The following is a 19,274-nucleotide window of genomic DNA, read 5'->3' as shown; positions in this document are numbered from 1 at the left end:
AGAACAGAGGCAGCTTGTGGTTGGTCTGAGAGGCGAAAAGGTCCACCGAGGGGGTGCCCCACGCTCGGAAGATCTTGCGTACCACTCTGGCATAGAGAGACCACTCGTGCGGTTGCAATACTCTGCTCAGTCTGTCGGCCAGACTGTTGTTTACGCCTGCCAGGTATGTGGCTTGGAGGAGCATGCCGAACTGACACGCCCAACGCCACATCCCGACGGCCTCCTGACACAGGGGGCGAGATCCGGTGCCCCCCTGCTTGTTGACGTAATACATTGCAACCTGATTGTCTGTCCGAATTTGGATAATTTGGCAGGACAGCCGATCTCTGAAAGCCTTCAGTGCGTTCCAGATCGCTCGGAGCTCCAGGAGGTTGATCTGCAGATCCTTTTCCTGGAGGGACCACAGACCCTGGGTGTGAAGCCCATCGACATGGGCTCCCCACCCCAGGCGAGATGCATCCGTCGTCAGCACTTTCGTGGGCTGCGGAATTTGGAATGGACGTCCCAGGGTCAAATTGGTCCGGATGGTCCACCAGAGCAGTGAAGTGCAGCAACTGGTGGAGAGGCGGATGACATCTTCTAGATTCCCGGTGGCTTGAAACCACTGGGAAGCTAGGGTCCATTGAGCAGATCTCATGTGAAGACGAGCCATGGGAGTCACATGAACTGTGGAGGCCATATGACCCAGAAGTCTCAACATCTGCCGAGCTGTGATCTGCTGAGACGCTCTGGTCTGCGAAGCCAGGGCCAAGAGATTGGTAGCCCTCGCTTCGGGAAGGTAGGCCTGAGCCGTCTGGGTATTCAGCAGCGCTCCTATGAATTCCAGAGACTGAGTAGGCTGGAGATGGGACTTTGGGTAATTTATCACAAACCCCAGTAGCTCCAGAAGTTGAATAGTGCACTGCATGGACCGGAGGGCTCCTGCCTCCGAGGTGCTCTTGACCAGCCAATCGTCGAGATATGGGAACACGTGCACTCCCAGCTTGCGTAGATACGCCGCCACCACCACGAGGCACTTTGTAAACACTCGTGGGGCAGAGGCGAGCCCAAAGGGCAGCACACAATACTGAAAGTGCCGTGCGCCCAGGCGGAATCTGAGATACTGTCTGTGAGCTGGCAGTATCGGGATGTGAGTGTATGCGTCCTTTAAATCCAGGGAACATAGCCAATCGTTTTTCTGAATCATTGGCAGAAGGGTGCCCAAGGAAAGCATCCTGAACTTTTCTTTGACCAGGAATTTGTTCAGGCCTCTCAGGTCTAGGATGGGACGCATCCCCCCTGTTTTCTTTTCCACAAGGAAGTACCTGGAATAGAATCCCTGCCCTTCCTGCCCGGGTGGTACGGGCTCGACCGCATTGGCGCTGAGAAGGGCGGAGAGTTCCTCTGCAAGTACCTGCTTGTGATGGGAGCTGAAAGACTGAGCTCCCGGAGGACAATTTGGAGGCAGGGAGGCCAAATTCAGGGCGTATCCGCACTGCACTATTTGGAGAACCCACTGGTCGGAGGTTATGAGAGGCCACCTTTGGTGAAAAAATTTTAACCTCCCTCCGACCGGCAGATCGTCCGGTACGGACACTTGTAGGGCGGCTATGTTCCCGTGGATCCAGTCAAAAGCCCGTCCCCGGCTTTTGCTGTGGAGGCGCAGGGGGCTGCTTAGGCGCACGCTGTTGACGAGAACGAGCGCGCTGGGGCTGTCCCTGTGCCTGACGAGGCCTTCGGGCCGGCTGGGTGTACCTACGCTTCGCAAAAGAATAGGGTGCAGCCTGCCGGGCACGGGAAAAACGTCCACCTGTGGAGGTGGATGCTGAAGGCGCCCGGTGGGAGAGCTTGTCGAGAGCGGTTTCCCGCTGATGCAGTTGGTCCACCATCTGCTCGACCTTCTCGCCAAAAATGTTATCCCCCCGGCAAGGGACGTCGGCCAGTCTCTGCTGGGTGCGGTTGTCCAGGTCAGAGGCACGCAGCCATGAGAGCCTGCGCATCACTATACCTTGGGCCGCAGCACGAGATGCCACGTCACAGGTGTCATAGATACCCCTGGACAGGAACTTTCTGCACGCCTTCAGCTGCCTGACCACCTCCTGATAAGGCCTGGACTGCTCCGGCGGGAGCTTCTCGACCAGGTCCGCCAGTTGTTGCACATAGGTCCGCATGTGGATGCTCATATAGAGCAGGTATGATTGGATGCGGGTCACGAGCATGGAGGATTGGTAGGCCTTCCTCCCAAACGAGTCCAGAGTGCGAGACTCCCGCCCCGGGGGCGCCGAGGCGGTATCCCTCGAACTCCGTGCCCTCTTGAGAGCAGAATCCACGACCGATGAGTCATGGGGCAATTGTGGCCGCATTAGCTCTGGGTCAGAGTGGATCCTGTACTGGGACTCTGCTTTCTTGGGAATGGTGGGGTTAGTTAATGGTCGCACCCAGTTCCGAAGCAGCGTCTCCTTAAGGACATTGTGCAGCGGCACCGTGGAGGACTCTCTAGGTGGTGATGGATAGTCGAGGACCTCGAGCATCTCGGCCCTCGGCTCTTCCACAGAGACCACGGGGAAGGGAATGCTAATAGACATATCCCGCACAAAGGAGGCAAAGGAGAGACTCTCGGGAGGTGAGAGTTTCCTCTCCGGTGAAGGCGTGGGGTCCGAGGGAAGGCCCGTAGACTCCTCTGAGGAGAAATATCTAGGGTCCTCCTCTTCCCCCCACGAGTCCTCATCCTCGGTGTCGGACATAAGCTCATGTAGCTGAGTCCTGAACCGGGCCCGGCTCGACGTCGAGGCACCAGGGTCTCGGTGTCGTCGAGCGGTGGACTCCCGCGCCGGCGGGGACGGAGCTCCCTCCATCGACGTCGACGGGGACTCCACCTGCGTGGCGGTCGAGACCGGCACCGCAAGCGGCGGCGGTGTCAACGGCCCCGGCGCCGGGCTAGAGCTCGCCGGCGCCACAGTCATCGGCGCCGAGGGCGCAAGCACCCCCGGCGCCGGCACAGCCTGGCGCATCAGCCCTTCCAGGATCCCCGGAAGGATGGCTCTGAGGCACTCGTCCAGGCCCGCTGCCGAGAAAGGCGGTGGGGCCGGTAGGGGTGTCGGTGCCCGGATCTGGTGGGAGCCAGGAGACTGCACCGAGGTGCCGGGACCCTGTTGCGTCGGCACCTCTATCACCGACGGGGATCTCTCCTCTCGATGGAGACGCTTCGGCGTCGACTCCTCTCCGATGTGCATCGAGGGCGACCGGTGACGGCGCTTCTTATCCTTCTTCCGATGCCCGTCACCGGCGCCGGGAGGCATGGAGGAGGAGGATGACGATCCCCCTCGGTCTCAAGGAACCGGGTCAGACAGGGTTCGGTCCCGTGGGCCACGGGCTGAGGGAGTGACCGGGGCCGACTGCCCACGCGGCCTCTCACCTCTACCCTCACCGGAGGACCGGCGGGCCGACGGGACCTGTTCTCCTGGGGTCGATGCCATCGGTGCCGATGTCTCGGGCATCGATACCGGTACCGAAGGACCGGGCGTCGATACCGATGCCGTCGAGGTCGACGTCGAGGGGCCGGCGCAAGTTCCAAAAATACGGTCCCGTTGAACTTGCCTCGCAACCTGAGTCCGTTTCCGGAGACCGAGACACAGGGGACACGACTTGAAATTGTGCTCCGGCCCGAGGCACTGGAGGCACCAAGCGTGGGTGTCGGTCTGCGAGATGGGCCGGCCGCACCGACCACACTTTTTAAATCCACTCGGGACCTTCGAGGACATCGACGGAAAAATCGCGTCGGCGAAATTAAAGTCGTCGATAGTGGCGGAAATCACACCTCGAAAATGAAAAACGACCGTGCGGCCACCAGGCCGCAATGCTACGTCCCCGCTGGAAGCGAGGGAAAATGGGAGCGCGTGCTCCTTTTTTTTTTTTTTTTTTTTTTTAAAAAAAGAAAAGTGGAGCGCGCGGCGATAAATTAAATATAAAAGAAAATAAAAAGGTTCGCGTAAACGCGACGGTTTTTCCGGGGCTGAAACAGAGAGAGCGGCACAGGCACGACTCTCTCCAGGCGCGGAAAAAAAGGAACTGGCGGGAGCGGTCGCGCACGGGCGGGAAGACGGCTGCGCATGCGCGGTGGGCGTGCCCTGCGTGCCGACCGTCCCGCGAAGCTTTTTTCCGGTTGGTGGGGGCTGCCGCGGACGTCACCCAGTCGTGAGAACAAGCAGCCTGCTTGTCCTCGGAGAAAATTAGCTACACTTATTCAATAAAGCAAATTTCAGAAAATAAAGAGCCTTCAGGTGGATGCTGATGTGCCGAGGTTATACTTCAAGGATATTACTGAGCTTCTCATCTTTCCCTCTAAACCAACCTCTCCTCCTCCCCCATTCTCTACTTCTGTGGATAACACTCTCATCCTTCCTGTCTCATCAGCTCGTAACTACTACTACTACTACTAACTAGCATTTCTAAAGCGCTACTAGGGTTACGCAGCGCTGTACAATTTAGACATAGAAGGACGGTCCCTGCTCAAAGAGCTTACAATCTAAAAGACAAGAGAACAATCTAAAGACAAGTGAACAATCTAGAGGACGAGTGAACAGTTAATCTGATAGAGTGGATAGATAGGGGCATTCTGTCTATCTAGAGCGGTTAGGCGCCGAAGGCAGCATAGAAGAGGTGAGTTTTAAGCAGAGATTTGAAGATGGGTAGGGAGGGGGCATGGCGTATGGGTCTCCTCCCTCTCCTTCTCTGCACATATTCAGCAGACTGCTAAAACCTGTCGTTTCTCTATATCAGCAAAATTCGCTCTTTCCTTTCTGACCACACTACCAGAACCCTCATCCACACTCTTATCACCTCTCGCTTAGACTATTGCAACTTGCTTCTTACAGGTCTCCCACTTAGCCATCTCTCCCCTCTTCAATCTGTGCAGCAGAATTTTGAACGACTAATATTCCGCCATTGTCGTTATGCTCATATCAGCCCTCTCCTCAAGTCACTTCACTGGCTTTCTATCCGTTTCCGCATACAGTTCAAACTCCTCTTATTGACCTATAAGTGCATTCACTCTGCAGCTCCTCAGTACCTCTCCACTCTCATCTCTTCCTACATTCCTCCCCGGGAACTCCGTTCACTGGGTAAATCTCTTATCTGCACCCTTCTCCTCCACTGCTAACTCCAGACTCCATTCCTTTTATCTTGCTGCACCATATGCCTGGAATAGACTTCCTGAGCCGGTACATCAAGCTCCATCTCTGGCCGTCTTCAAATCTAAGCTAAAAGCCCACCTTTTTGATGCTGCTTTTAACTCCTAACCCTTATTCACTTGTTCAGAACCCTTATTTTATCATCCTCACTTAAATATTCCCTTATCTCTTGTTTGTCCTGTTTGTCTGTCCTAATTACTACTACTACTATTTAGCATTTCTATAGCGCTACAAGGCGTACGCAGCGCTGCACAAACATAGAAGAAAGACAGTCCCTGCTCAAAGAGCTTATAATCTAATAGACAAAAAATAAAGTAAGCAAATCAAAACAAAAAATAAAGTAGGGCAGGGATTGTCTCTTCATGTTCAAGTGTACAGCGCTGCGTACGTCTAGTAGCGCTATAGAAATGATAAGTAGTAGTAGTAATGTAATATACATATTTTAATATTACCAATAAATTGTATTTCCAAAGTGTATCTATAGTTTGGGTTTCTCTTTCCCACATGAATCACTTTGCACTTGCTCACATAAAACTGAGAAGACTCCACATGGCCTCTGGGCATAAGCAGCATAGTGCATTTGCTTAATTGAACTTAAAAGCTATGGCACTTCCATCCTCTCTGCACCATCGGATGACATCACAACAAGCATGACTGCTTTTCTTACTTGTAATTCCCTTCATACACGAATGTAGGCACATACACACACACATCACATACATGCAGAGTGGAGGAGTGGCCTAGTGGTTAGGGTGGTGGACTTTGGTCCTGGGGAACTGAGGAACTGAGTTCAATTCCCACTTCAGGCACAGGCAGCTCCTTGTGACTCTGGGCAAGTCACTTAACCCTCCATTGCCCCATGTAAGCCGCATTGAGCCTGCCATGAGTGGGGAAGCGCGGGGTACAAATGTAACAAAATAAAATAAAAAAAATTTAAAAATGAGAACTGGAAAATAGGCTTATCAGAATCAATACATACCTAAATATATATTCATTGAAACTGTTGCAGTATATTCTAATCAGGAATACAGAACTCTAGAAATTCATTATACAAACAAAAGCAAAATAATTGCATGAAAGCACAATATCTTGTGATGGCAAAAATGTGAACGGTCCTCTAATACATGTCAGTACACGGTTACTAAATGAAAGATATGTAAGGTACAAGCTGATGAAAAAGAAATGTGAAAATTATTTGGCATACACATTTGGAACTCAACCACACAGCAGTTACCAATCCACATAAAAAAATAAACCATAAAATGTGTGATATAATATCATTCAGCTACTACAACTTACATCTTAAATCATGCGAGGATGTTAAAATTGCAGCTTAATTAAAGTCATATAGTCCCCTTTTTATCTTCTTTACCAGCTCATTAACTCAGTGGACTAAAATACACTTTCAAGTTGGACCACTGTTTTTAAAAGGCATCATAAATCTTGTTAAGTAGCACTTTTACTTCCTTCTCACAGCACATAAATCAGAAAAGTACTCTTTAAAACCAAATTTATTCAGCATTAAGGAAAATGACGGTATTTTTTGTGTATCTCTAATCTCATTTAAAAATATGAATCATCACAAAAAGGAGACAGCATTACCTTGCAAAGCTAAGCTTATTGGTCTCTGTTGAGATACTGTCAAGATTTTTAGTTTCTTCTTCACAGAATGTTTGTTTTCCCCCTGAAGAAAAAGAGAAAGCACAGTTGCTTACCTGCACCAGGGGTTCTATGCAGCGAATAAAAAATATTAATCACAAGTGGGTGACATAATCTGATAGTGTCAACATGGTCCGTTCTCTCAGAGATCAATAAAATTTTAAAGGTTTCTCTCAGTATGTTCATAAGTCCTCTCAATCTACTGCATAAGTGTCAATGCCCTAAAATTGTGGGTGGGTGTCGTGTTTTATCCTGCTGTCCGCGGAGAACCCGTTATAGCTGCTGCAGGTAACCAACTTCACTTTCTCTGCCAACAAGCAGAACAAATCCATAACAGAAATTGGGGATCCCAAAATTAAAGCTTGCTTTATTTTCACCAGTTTTGTTGTTTTTAAGGGCAGCTCAGAGAACAGTAATGTAGGAGGGAGATGATGATAAATTAAAGAGTCCTTTTAGAACTGCTAAATTGTAGCAGTTTGATAGTTGTGTTTACCACTGCAATTCCTAATCTGTTGGGATCGAAGAAAATTAAAAGTTGCATAGATTGGCAATGCAGCTGTATGTCCCCTTTTCATTTCCATTATCCATGATGTTTTGTAAGCCACATTGCGCCTGCAAAGAGGTGGGAAAATGTGGGATACAAGTGCAATAAATAATAATAATAATTTAGTAAATCAGTGCTCTTTTACATAGTAGATGACGGCAGATAAAGCCCTGCTTGGCCCATCCAGTTTGCCCAACAAGATAAACTCATAGCATATGAAATGATGCAATAACATATGCATACTTCATCTTGATCGGACCTTGCTATTTTCAGTGCACAGACTAGAAGTCTGCCCAGCACTGGTCTTATTCCTCAACTGTTGGTATTGCTGTCAAAAGCCCACTCCAGCCCATCCAGATCCATCTAGCCATAATCAGAACACAGACCGTAGAAGGTGGCCCAGTTAATGGAGTTGTCGTCTAAGTTTTGTTTTGATTCCATTCTCTTTATATATATATGAATCCTTTTTGTTTATCCCGTGCATTTTTTAATTCTGTTACCATTTTTATCTCCACCACCTCCCATGGGAGGGCGTTTCAAGGATCCACCACCCTTCTCAGTGATATTAATCTTAAGTCAACCCTGCTGCAACTTCATGTCTTCTAGTTCTGCCACTTCTACGTCTATGGAAAAGATTTGTTTGTATATTAATATCTTTCAAATATTTAAATGTCTGTATCATATCACCCCTAACTCTCCTTTCCTCTAGGGTATACATATTCAGGTTATTACGTCTCTTCTCATATGTTTTGTGATGCAAACTCCATTCCTTTTTTGTCGCTTTACAAAACTGAACGCAGTATTCCATGAAGGCCTCATCAATGTCTTGCACAGGGGCATTAACACCTCCTTTCTTCTGCTAGTTATGCCTCTCTCTATACCACCTATCATCCTGTGATTATCAGTTTCTGCATCCCAAGTGCATCATTCTGCACTTCTTGAGTTTTAAATTTTAACTGCCAGACCTTAGACTATTCTTCTAGTTTCTGAAGATCTTTTATGTTTACTAATCCCTCTGGGGTGTCCACTCTGTTGATTAATCTTGGTGTCATCTGCAAAAGACAAACATTTCCTTTTAACCCTTCAGCAATGTACCTCACAAACATATTAAATAGAATCAGCACCTATACCAATCCCTGAGGCAGTCCATAACTCACCTTCTTTTCCTTTGCGTGGGTTCCATTCACCACCATCCTTTGTCATCTGTCAGTTAACCAGTTTCCAGTCCAGTTCACCACGTTGGGTCCTAACTTCAGCCTGCTCAGCTTATTCATGAGTCTCCTGTGAGGATCCATATCAAAGGGTTTGCTGTAATCTAGCGCATGTTCTTTATCCAGTTCTCTGGCCACCCAATCAAATTTGTTTGGCAGGATTTTCAATTGGTAAAACCATGTTGCCTCAGATCGTATAACCCACTGGACACTAGAAAGTTCATTATTCTTTCATTGAGACACTGCTGAAGGAAAGAACAGTGAACTTTCTAGAATCCAACGAGTGGATATGAGGCTTATCAACCTGTAATTTCCCATTTCTGCCCTGTCCCCACTTTTGTGAACATCGATCACATCTGTTCATCTCCAATTTTGTGGAATCTCTCCCATATCTTAGGATCTATTAAATAAATCCTTTTAAGAGGTCCCACCAGGATTTCTCTAAGCTCCCTCGGTATTCTGAGATGTATCTCATTTGGATGCACAGTTTTGTCTGCTTTCAGTTTTTCATGTTGTTCATAAACACTTTCTTCCATGAACAATGCAATCTCCATTCCATTCCCATATACACCCTTGGCAGCCAACTGTGGCCCTTCTTCAGGATTTTCTTCCATGACCACAGAACAGAAGTATTTTGTTTCGAATGTCCGTTTTTAACTCATCACTCTCCACATAAAGGTTCTCAGCATTTCAGTCTTACAATTCCATTTCTAGCCTTCCCCTTTTCCCCAATATATCTGAAAAAAGGTCTTGTCAACTCATTACATCTTTAGCTATTTTTCTTCCACCTGTGCTTTTGCTAACCGTAATTCCCACTTTGCTTCTTTGAGTTTTATCCAGTAATCTTTTACATGGTCCTCTTGTTGTGTCTTCTGTATATCTTGAATGCCACTTCTTTTGCCTTTATTTTTTCAGCCACTTGATTAGAGAACCACATTGGATTCCTGTTTCTCTTGTATTTGTTTACTTTCCTTATATAAAGATCTGTTGCTTTCAAGTTGGACCACTGTTTTTCCACTTCTGTGACTACCCATCCTGTCAGCTCCTTCTTCAGGTACTCCCCCATTCTACTAAAGTCAGCATGTCTGACATCCAGTTCTTTATGTTCTGTGTGTGTGCAGTCCAGTAGTGTCAGGCTGCTATTATACTTTTCATACAGGTTTCAACCCACCTCAGTTTTACTCCTTTTCTTCCTCTGAAGTCCACTTCATCCACCTATTCACTGCACTACCTCTTCAGGAAACAGTCATTTAATGACCCCTTAAATAAGTCCCTCTCTTCCTTTCTTAATGACTGACTCCTGGCTTTCTTTCTTTTCTTCTCAAACTATTCTCCCCTTCCTTCACGTCTGTGGACTTTAACATTCATGCTGATGATGCTTCTTGCATTAGCCTCCTCATTCAATCTCCAGCCTTGCTCCATTACCCTAATCACCAGCAAGACCACTGCCTCAATCTTGTCTTTTCTCCAACTGCTCACTCTCAAACTTCTCCACTTCAGTACCTCCCCTCTCTGAACATCTGATAACTTTCACAATCACAGTCTTGTCCAATCACCATCAACACTTTTAAGGCTATTGACAATTGTATGATCTCAACCATTGTTTCAACTTTCCTCTCATTCACTATGTTATCCAAGTCTGTTAATGAGGCAGTCTCTTCAATGCATTATACACTTGCTCCTCCCATTCCCTGTTCTGTGAGGCATACCAAGCCCCAGCATTGGCCGACCTCCAAAATCCACTATCTATCTTCCTTTGCCTGTTCTGCGGAGTGGCTAAAATCCCACACCCATGCTGACTTCACACACTGCAAATTCTTACTGACTACTACTACTACTTATCATTTCTATAGCACTACTAGATGTACGCAGCGCTGTACACTTGAACATGAAGAGACAGTCCCTGCTCGACAGAGCTTACAATCTAATTAGGACAAACAGGACAAACAAGAGATAAGGGAATATTAAAGAGAGGATGATAAAATAAGGGTGAATAAGGGTTAGGAGTTAAAAGCAGCATCAAAAAGGTGGGCTTTTAGCTTAGATTTGAAGACGGTCAGAGATGGAGCTTGACGTACCGGCTCAGGAAGTCTATTCCAGGCATATGGTGCAGCAAGACCTTCTTGCAGTTTGCTCTTGCCCTTGCCAAACAAGAATACTATCAGCCTTATTTTCGAAAGTGATGGGCGCCCATATTTCGACCAAAATCGGGAGATGGGCGCCCATCTTGCAAAGGCACCCAAATCGGTATAATCGAAAGCCGATTTTGGGAGTCTTCAACTGCAATCTGTTGCAGAAACGGGCAAAGTTGACAGGGGCGTGTCGGAGGAGTGGTGAAGGCGGGACTGGGGGGTGTTTATCAGCCGAGGAGAGATGGGCGCCTTCGGCCGATAATGGAAAAAAGAAAAGTGTTTTTAGCGAGAAGTTGGGTCACTTTTTCTGGACCCTTTTTTCTCACGAACAAGCCCCCCAAAAGTGCCCCAACTGCCCAGATGACCACCGGAGGGAATCGGGGATGACCACCCCTGACTCCCCCAGAGGTCACTAACCCCCTCCCACCAAAAAAAACAACTTTAACAACTTTTTTTTCCAGCCTGTATGCCAGCCTCAAATGTCATACCCAGCTCCATCACAGCAGTATGCAGGTCCCTGGATCAGTTCTTAGGGGGTGCAGTGGACTTCTACCCAGGTGGACCCAGGCCCATCCCCTCCCCTACCTGTTCCACTTGTGGTGGTAAATGGGAGCCCTCCAAACCGCCCCCAAAACCCACTGTACCCACATGTAGGTGCCCCTTCAGCCATAAGGGCTATGGTAATGGTGTAGATTTGTGGGCAGTGGGTTTTGGGAGGGATTTGAGGGGCTCAGCACCCAAAGGAAGGGAGCTATGGACTTGGGAGGTATTTAACTTTTTTTTTAATTGTTACAAGTGCCCCCTAGGGTGGCCGGTTGGTGTCCTGGCATGTGAGGGGGACCAGTGCACTACGAATCAATGCCTTGGATTTGTTCGTTTTTGAGCTGGGCACCTTTGGTTCCCATTATTGCTGAAAAACGAAACCGCCCAGCTCAAATCCGCACACATCCGATGCATTTGCCCGGCACAAACCGTATTATCAAAAAAAAAAAGATGGGCACCCATTTCTTTCGAAAATACGGTCTGTCCCATCCCTTCACGTACCCGTTCTCGGACATAGACGCCCATGGAGGTGGGCGTTCGCGTTCGATTATGCCCCTCCACGTCCATTTGACAAATTCTCTTGCCTCCAACTCTCGTCTCTCTGCCACACTGAACTCCCTCCTCAAAGTGCCTCCACCTCCAACCTCCCCATCACTTTCTGCCCAGACTATGGTCAAATACTTATATGACTGGGTTCACAAGGTTAATCTCCTCTACCAGGTCACCTCCATTCCTCTTTCCCCACTGCATTATCACATCCTTCCTTCAAACCTTGCCACCCTTTCTTCCTTTTCCGAAATCACAAAGGAGGAAACTGCTATCTACTCTCCTCCTCCAAACTCACTACCTATTCCTCAGCGAGGACAAGGCCAAAGCAGAGAAACTGAATGAATTCTTTGCTTGTCTTTATGGAAGAAGATGTAAGAGATCCGCCTGTAGTGGGAATGGTTTTCAAGGGTGATGATGCGGAGGAACCGAAATAAATCTTGGTGAACCTGGAAGATGTACTGAGCCAAATCAACAAATTAAAGAGTAATAAATCACCTGGACCAGATGGCATTTATCCAATGGTGCTCAAAGAACTCTAGCGTGAAATTGCTGATCTGTTGTTAGTAATATGTAACCTATCATTAAAATCATCCGCAGTACCTGAAGATTGGAGGGTGACCAATATAACGCCAATTTTTTGAAAAACAGGTTTCCAGGGGTGATCTGGGAAATTACAGACCAGTAAGCCTGACATCACTGGGCAAAATAGTGGAAACTATCATAAAGAATAAAATTACAGAACACATTGTCCAATTAAACCATGTTTGTCTGAATCAGCATGGGTTTAGCCAATGGAAGTCTTGACTCACCAATTTGCTTCCTTTCTTTGAAGGCGTGAATAAACATGTGGATACTAGTGAGCCGGTTGATGTAGTGTCTAGATTTTCAGAAAGCTTTTGACAAAGTTCTTCATGACAGACTCCTGAGAAAATTAGAGAGTCATGGGATAGGAGGCAATATTCTGGAGTGGATTAGGAATTGGTTAGTGGACAAAAAAAGGGTAGGGTAGGGTTAAATGGTCATTTCCCTCAATGGAGGAAGGTGAACAGTGGAGTGTCACAGGGAACGGTACTGGGACCGATGCTATTTAACATATTTATAAATGATATGAAAATCGGAACGACTGAGGTAATTAAATTTGCAAATGGCACAAAACTAGTCAAGGTTGTTAAAACATATGCGGTCTGTGAAATATTGCAAGTCGATCTTAGAAAATTGGAAGGCTGGGCATCCAAATGGCAGATGAAATTTAATATGGACAAATGCAAGGTGATGCACATTGGACAGAATAATCCAAATCATAGTTACCTGATGCTAGGATCCACCTTGGGGGTCTACTACTACTACTTATTTCTAAAGTGCTACTAGACGTACGCAGCGCTGTACACTTGAACATGAAGAGACAGTCCCTGCTCAACAGAGATTTAGGTGTCATTTTAGATAATACGCTGAAATCTTCAACTCGATGTGCGGTGGCGGCCATGAAAGCAAACAGGATGCTAGGAATTATTAGGAAAGGGATGGTGAATAAGATCGAAAATACTATAATGCCTCTGTATCACTCCATGGTGCAACTTCACCTTGAGTATTGTGTTCAGTTCTGGTCGCCATATCGCAAAAAAGATAATAGCAGAATTAGAAAATGTTCAAAGAGCAACCAGATTGATAAAGGGGATGGAACTCCTCTTGTATGAGGAAAGGCTAAAGTGGGTAGGGCTCTTCAGCTTGGAAAAGAAACGGATGAGGGGAGATATGATTGAGGTCTACAAAATCCTGAGTGGTGTAGAATGAGTAGAAGTAAATTGATTTTTTACTCGTTCCCAAAGTACAAAGACTAGGGGATACTCAAGGAAGCTACATGGAAATACTTTTAAAACAAATAGAAGATTATATTTTTCCACCACCTTCTGAACTGAACATGGCCAAAACTGAGCATCTTATCTTTTCCCTAAATCCACCTCTCCTCTCCCCCCATTCTCATCCAACTTTTAACTTTGGTGTCATCTTTGACTCCTCTCTCTCGTTCTCTGACATATCTACCAGATTGCTAAAACCTGTCATTTCTTTCTCTATATCACCACCAAAATTTGTCCCTTCCTTTCTAAACATTAAAACCCTTGTCCAAGCTCTCATCATCTTCCACTTAGTCTACTGCAACCTGCTTTTCACTGGTCTCCAACTAAATCATTTCTTTCCCCTTCAATCTGTTTAAAATTCTGCTGCAAGATCTGTCTTCTGACAATATTGCTTCACTCACATAACCCCTCTTGTGAAATCATTCCATTGGCTTCCTAAATTTCCATATACAGTTTAAAGTTCTCTTTCCAACGTATAAGTATATTTGTTCTGCAGATCCTCCGTACCTCTTCTTTCTAATCTCTCCTTTTGCCAGAAACTCTGTTCTTAAAGTAAGTCACTCTTTTATCTGTGTCCTTGGAGGGGCTGCACATGCTCAGAATCTTACACTTAGTTCTGAGCATTAGGAGAATTACTCCATCCTAGTGCTGTGCAGTGGCATCACCCACTTGTGTGCATTACTTAATCCTGCTTACTGATGGAAAACAAAGGATTAACTGATCTGATTTAAAAGCTGGACTCAGCAAAACTATAAAACAAAATAAACAAATGTCAGCACAGTTGGTGGCTTGAACCCTGATACTTTAAACAGGAAGAAGTTTTTCTAATTTCCTTTTGCTCCAATCAAAGGTTGATTTAACAGTACTGTTTACCTGCCTCTGCTATACAAGAGGTCATGCTGCAAACTACAAAAGTCTCTTGTGGTATACAGATTTTTTCTGCTATTTCCACCTCATCTTCAGAATCAGAAATCAAGCTCTAAAAAACATTTTAAAAAAACAGAAAGTTTAATAAGATGGATGCCCTGCAAAGAAAATTTGGCAGTAATACAGTCACCTTTAGCATTCAACTTCTAAATTCACATGCCCACTCACCCTGTGCTCAGTGCCCTCCCCCAACCCAGAGGGTGAGGGGACGTGTTGATGGTGCCTCTCCCAGTAGAAAGGAGGGGACGTCGATGACGCTTCATTTGGCGAGGGAGGGCAAGATATATTTATAGAGAGCTATGCTGATGCGTGACATTTCTTGCTTGCATGTGCTCAGTCTGAGACTGGTTGGGCGGGAAGCTATGCAGGGGCGGGAAGCTGTGAAGCACCCCTAGTTACATGTGTTTGCCATTCAACAAGGAGTGCCATACTAGGGAAACACCCTGCTCATATACTGTAAAGCCAGCCCTGCAGTCACTCACTCTTCATCTAGCTCAAACTGTGTATTTCTAATTATAGTGTGCCCTTTTCCTATCTTAATCTTCACTTTTCAGTGCAAGACAGGAAATTTTAATTATGAAGCTCTTGGCATACATGTTTATGTTCAATTTGTTTTATTTTATAAGCATATTTTCACTTTTTTTTAAGCAGTCATGCCAATTGTATCTGCCAAATACAAAAGTAGTGGATACACAACAGTACTATAGTTTTGCCAACAGCAGGTGCAAGACTGACCGAATGTTTCCACAGACCTGACAATATTTCTGTGCTCAGATGGCAGCTCTTAGGGAGGGGGGGTGGCCAACAAAATTCAGAGACTTTATAGTTATTGAAATAAAGAGGGCTTTACTTTGTTGAGACTGCTGATGATATAGTGGAAGTAAAAGCAACAGTTTGCAGTTTGAGAGTTATTTTGGATTCTGACCTATCTTTTGTTCCTCAAGTTTCAGCTGTAGTGAAGTTAAATTTTTTTGTAACCTTCAACAACTTTGTCAATTACTTTCTTATATACCAAAGAAAGGTGATTTTGCATTTACTTTTATGTCATAGTTATTATAACTCTTGATATACTGGTTTGTCAGAAACTATAGTGAGCTGCTTACAGTTCATTCAAATTATATTACAGGACTGGAGGTCCACCGGACCTCCAGCCCCTGTGTCGCTTGAGGGGGGGGGCTGGGTCGGAGTTCCTGCAGGGGGGGGGGCTGCTGCATTGGGAGAAATGGGGGGCCTGCTTGCATGCAAATGAATGCTGGACAGGGCTCCCCATTCCTCTCCAAAGGTCTGCAAACCCTAACGCCAGCTCTGAGTTGGTGTAGGGTTTGCCGCACACAGCGCGCCAACGTTTGGCACGCTGCTCACTGATCATTGGAGAGGAATACATTTAGCATGCATTTACATTCTACTTGTGCCAACAGCCCTGCTTTGTATGCATTTGTATGCTAGTTGTGTTCAGAGCCTGCGAGCGCTGATCATGAGGCAGTAGCAAACACAGGCGCTAGTATGGCAATAACAGTCTCTAGCACCTGCACTTGCTTCTGAACATCGGCCCATCAGTGTTTAAATGGGAGGGTGTCATCAGACATTTGTTTCTTGTATGGCCCTGAGATTGTAGAATGAAGTTCCTGTGGATATTTGCTCAGGGCCATTTACTGTAAGTTTTGTAAAAAGTTTGACAACTTGGTTCATTCCCCCCGATTGTATTAAAGTGCCTTAAACTGTTCTATACTATTTTAGATAATTATTGTTATTGAGATGTTATTGCTATTCTGTAATTTGCTTAGAGATTGTGAATCTAAGGTGAACAATCTAATTCAACAAGGCATACCAACCAGATCAGTAACTATAAATGTAATACATCGCAACCTTACCTACTATCAGCAATGTTTTTTGCCCACATCTACTTGTTCGAATTTCGATAACGTTATCTTCTATAGGATCTCCACCATACCTATTATCAGAACTGGTTTTTACTTATATCTATTTGTTTAAATTTCGATTATGCAATTCTTTTATGTAACACTAACTGTTATCTCTCATTCTACGATCTACTAATAACGACACATTGTAAGCCACATTGAGCCTGCAAAGAGGTGGGAAAATGTGGGATACAAATGCAATAAATAAAATAAAAAAATAAAATAATTTGATTATAAACTAAACCAAACTTGAACAGCAAAAGTAGCCCATGTAGTTCAACAGTAGCACAGGAGTGGGCTTGTTCTTGCCACCTTCCTCTTCTTCCACTGGTCAATAGGGAAAGCAGCCAGACTTAAACGCAACTGTCTGTGAGGCCAATCTTGTGATTATGAATCAACAGATTCCGCAATGTATACGCCAAGACTGGCCCCAGAGACAGGATGTTGAGTCTGTGTTAAGTGCAACCCTTTCTGGCCAGTGAAGGTCAGTCTCTGCTGGAGGACGATCAGCAATAACATTGAGAGCTTTCAATATGGGGAGAAGAAAGGGGGTGGGTAAAGAAAAGAGAAAGTTGGGGAGCGTGTATGGCTAGTGTTCACCTTTGCACTGGCTCTGGCCACTATTCTAGCATTTGTAACCATTTTAGTAGTTCTTACCTCCTGTCCAAAACTTTGCATACCAGAGCTGAGGGAACAGATTTCAGGATCAGGTGTGACAAATTCATTTGTTTCACCCACAGAGCAATGCTCTGTAAAACTGGACATCACATTGTGTTCCTAAGAAAAGTTAAAAAAAGATTTATCAAGCTGAAATATTCATAAGGATGTAGTTATTCTGTTAATTCATATCTGCCTTCTTATTCATTGGAAATATGTGCATATTTCCCAACCCTTCTACTGTACATCCTGTAGAAAGACTAGAAGAGGTACTACCGCAACCTTTTTTTAGGGCATCCAGGTACTTGAGGAAATGAAAAACAGGTACTCTGACCTTTCCCCTAACCTGCAACTTATTGGGAATGACCTTAGCCATTACTCTAACAAAAATCAGCAAAGGAAAGATTCTTGGAGGTGGGGGGTGGGGGGGGTGGGGGGGGGGGGGGGGGACTGCTCTTGGATTTGAAGAGGGGCCAGCAAGGAGATAAGGAGAATGCTCTTCTTTAGCATCAACTTCTGTGGAACTATGATGATCCCCCTTCAGAGTCACTCTTAAGTAAAAACTGTCAAAGTTCCATCAAACCCTAAATCTTTGAGGGGCATCTTCTGACCATACTAAGGGCACTTCATGTAGTTGCTGGTCTTCTCTGTAGCACTGTCTCAAAAATAATCAACTCAAAATCAAAATGGAGAATGGCTGCATTAAAGAAAAAAGGATAAGAAATAGAAAAACATGGGCCTGCAGGGAGCCACAAAGGCAGGACTGATTCACGGATGGCAAAAATGAAATAAAATTTAGAAAACTAAATAAAACACCATGGCAAGCAAATATAGATAGAATAAAATTGCTGACTTTTTCTATACAGGCTGCTATCAGGCTTATTTTCGAAAGAGAAGGACACCCATCTTTCAACACAAATCGGAAGATGGGCGTCCTTCTCACAGGGTCGCCCAAATCGGTATAATCGAAAGCCGATTTTGGGCGTCCCCAACTGCTTTCCATCGCAGGGACGGCCAAAGTTCACGGGGGCATATCGGAGGCGTAGCAAAAGCGGGACTTGGGCATGCCTAACACATGGGCGTCCTTGACCCATAATGGAAAAAAAAGGGGCATCCCTGACGAGCACTTGGACGACTTTACCTGGTCCTGTTTTTCTTACGACCAAGCCACAAATAGGTGCCCAAATTGACCAGATGACCACCGGAGAGAATCGAGGATTACCTCCCCTTACTCCCCCAGTGGTCATTAACCCCCTCCCACCCTCAAAAAACATCTTTAAAAATCTTTTGTGCCAGCCTAAAATGTCATACTCAGGTCCATCACAGCAGTATGCAGGTCCCTGGAGCAGTTTTAGTGGGTGCAGTGCACTTCAGGCAGGCGGACCCAGGCCCATCTCCCCCCTACCTGCTACACTTGTGGTGGTAAATGTGAGCCCTCCAAAACCCACCACAAACCCACTGTACCCACATCTAGGTATCCCCCTTCACCCATAAGGGCTATGGTAGTGGTGTACAGTTGTGGGGAGTGGGTATTTTTTGGGGAGGAGGTTTGGGGGGGGGGGGGTTCAGCACACAAGGTAAGGGAGCTATGTACCTGGGAGCAATTTATGAAGTCCACTGCAGTGCCCCCTAGGGTGCCCGGTTGGTGTCCTGGCATATGAGGGAGACCAGTGCACTACGAATTCTAGCTTCTCCCACTACCAAAGGGCTTGCATTTGGTTGTTTCTGAGATGGGCATCCTTGGTTTCCATTATCACCGAAAATCAAAAACGACCAAATCTAGGGACGACCATCTCTAAGGACAACCTCAATGTCAAGATTTGGGCATCCCCGACCGTATTACCGAAACGAAAGATGGACGTCCATCATCTTTCGATAATACGGGTTTCCCCGCCCCTCCACCGGGACGTTTTGCGAGGACATCCTCAGCAAAACTTGGGCGTCCCTTTTGATTTTGCCACTTCACGTATTAAAAACACACATCAAACAGATAGATTTGAAAACAAGACTGAGGCATTCAACTGCATAGAAACTGCTGTGTATGCCCAGTGGAGATGAAGAATTTCCTAAAAATTACTATAAGGGAATATCCAGCTTGGTGCCATCAGG

The 19,274-nt window shown here is 46.0% G+C and overlaps 1 protein-coding gene across 1 annotated transcript in view; it reads right to left on the bottom strand.

Annotated features, from left to right (window-relative positions):
• The window catches only part of LOC115458713 (inactive serine/threonine-protein kinase TEX14-like), a gene marked incomplete at its 3' end in the record, with an annotated part of 207,866 nt that overhangs the window by 36,870 nt on the left and 151,722 nt on the right, over positions 1–19,274 (bottom strand). Inside the window, 3 exon segments of the mRNA XM_030188539.1 lie at positions 6,771–6,852; positions 14,536–14,641; positions 17,166–17,285. Coding sequence (XP_030044399.1) covers positions 6,771–6,852; positions 14,536–14,641; positions 17,166–17,285 — 308 coding nt within the window.

This window comes from Microcaecilia unicolor, unplaced genomic scaffold (assembly GCF_901765095.1).
Source record: "Microcaecilia unicolor unplaced genomic scaffold, aMicUni1.1, whole genome shotgun sequence".
Taxonomy (NCBI): domain Eukaryota; kingdom Metazoa; phylum Chordata; class Amphibia; order Gymnophiona; family Siphonopidae; genus Microcaecilia; species Microcaecilia unicolor.
This window is presented reverse-complemented; position numbering and strand designations above follow the sequence as displayed.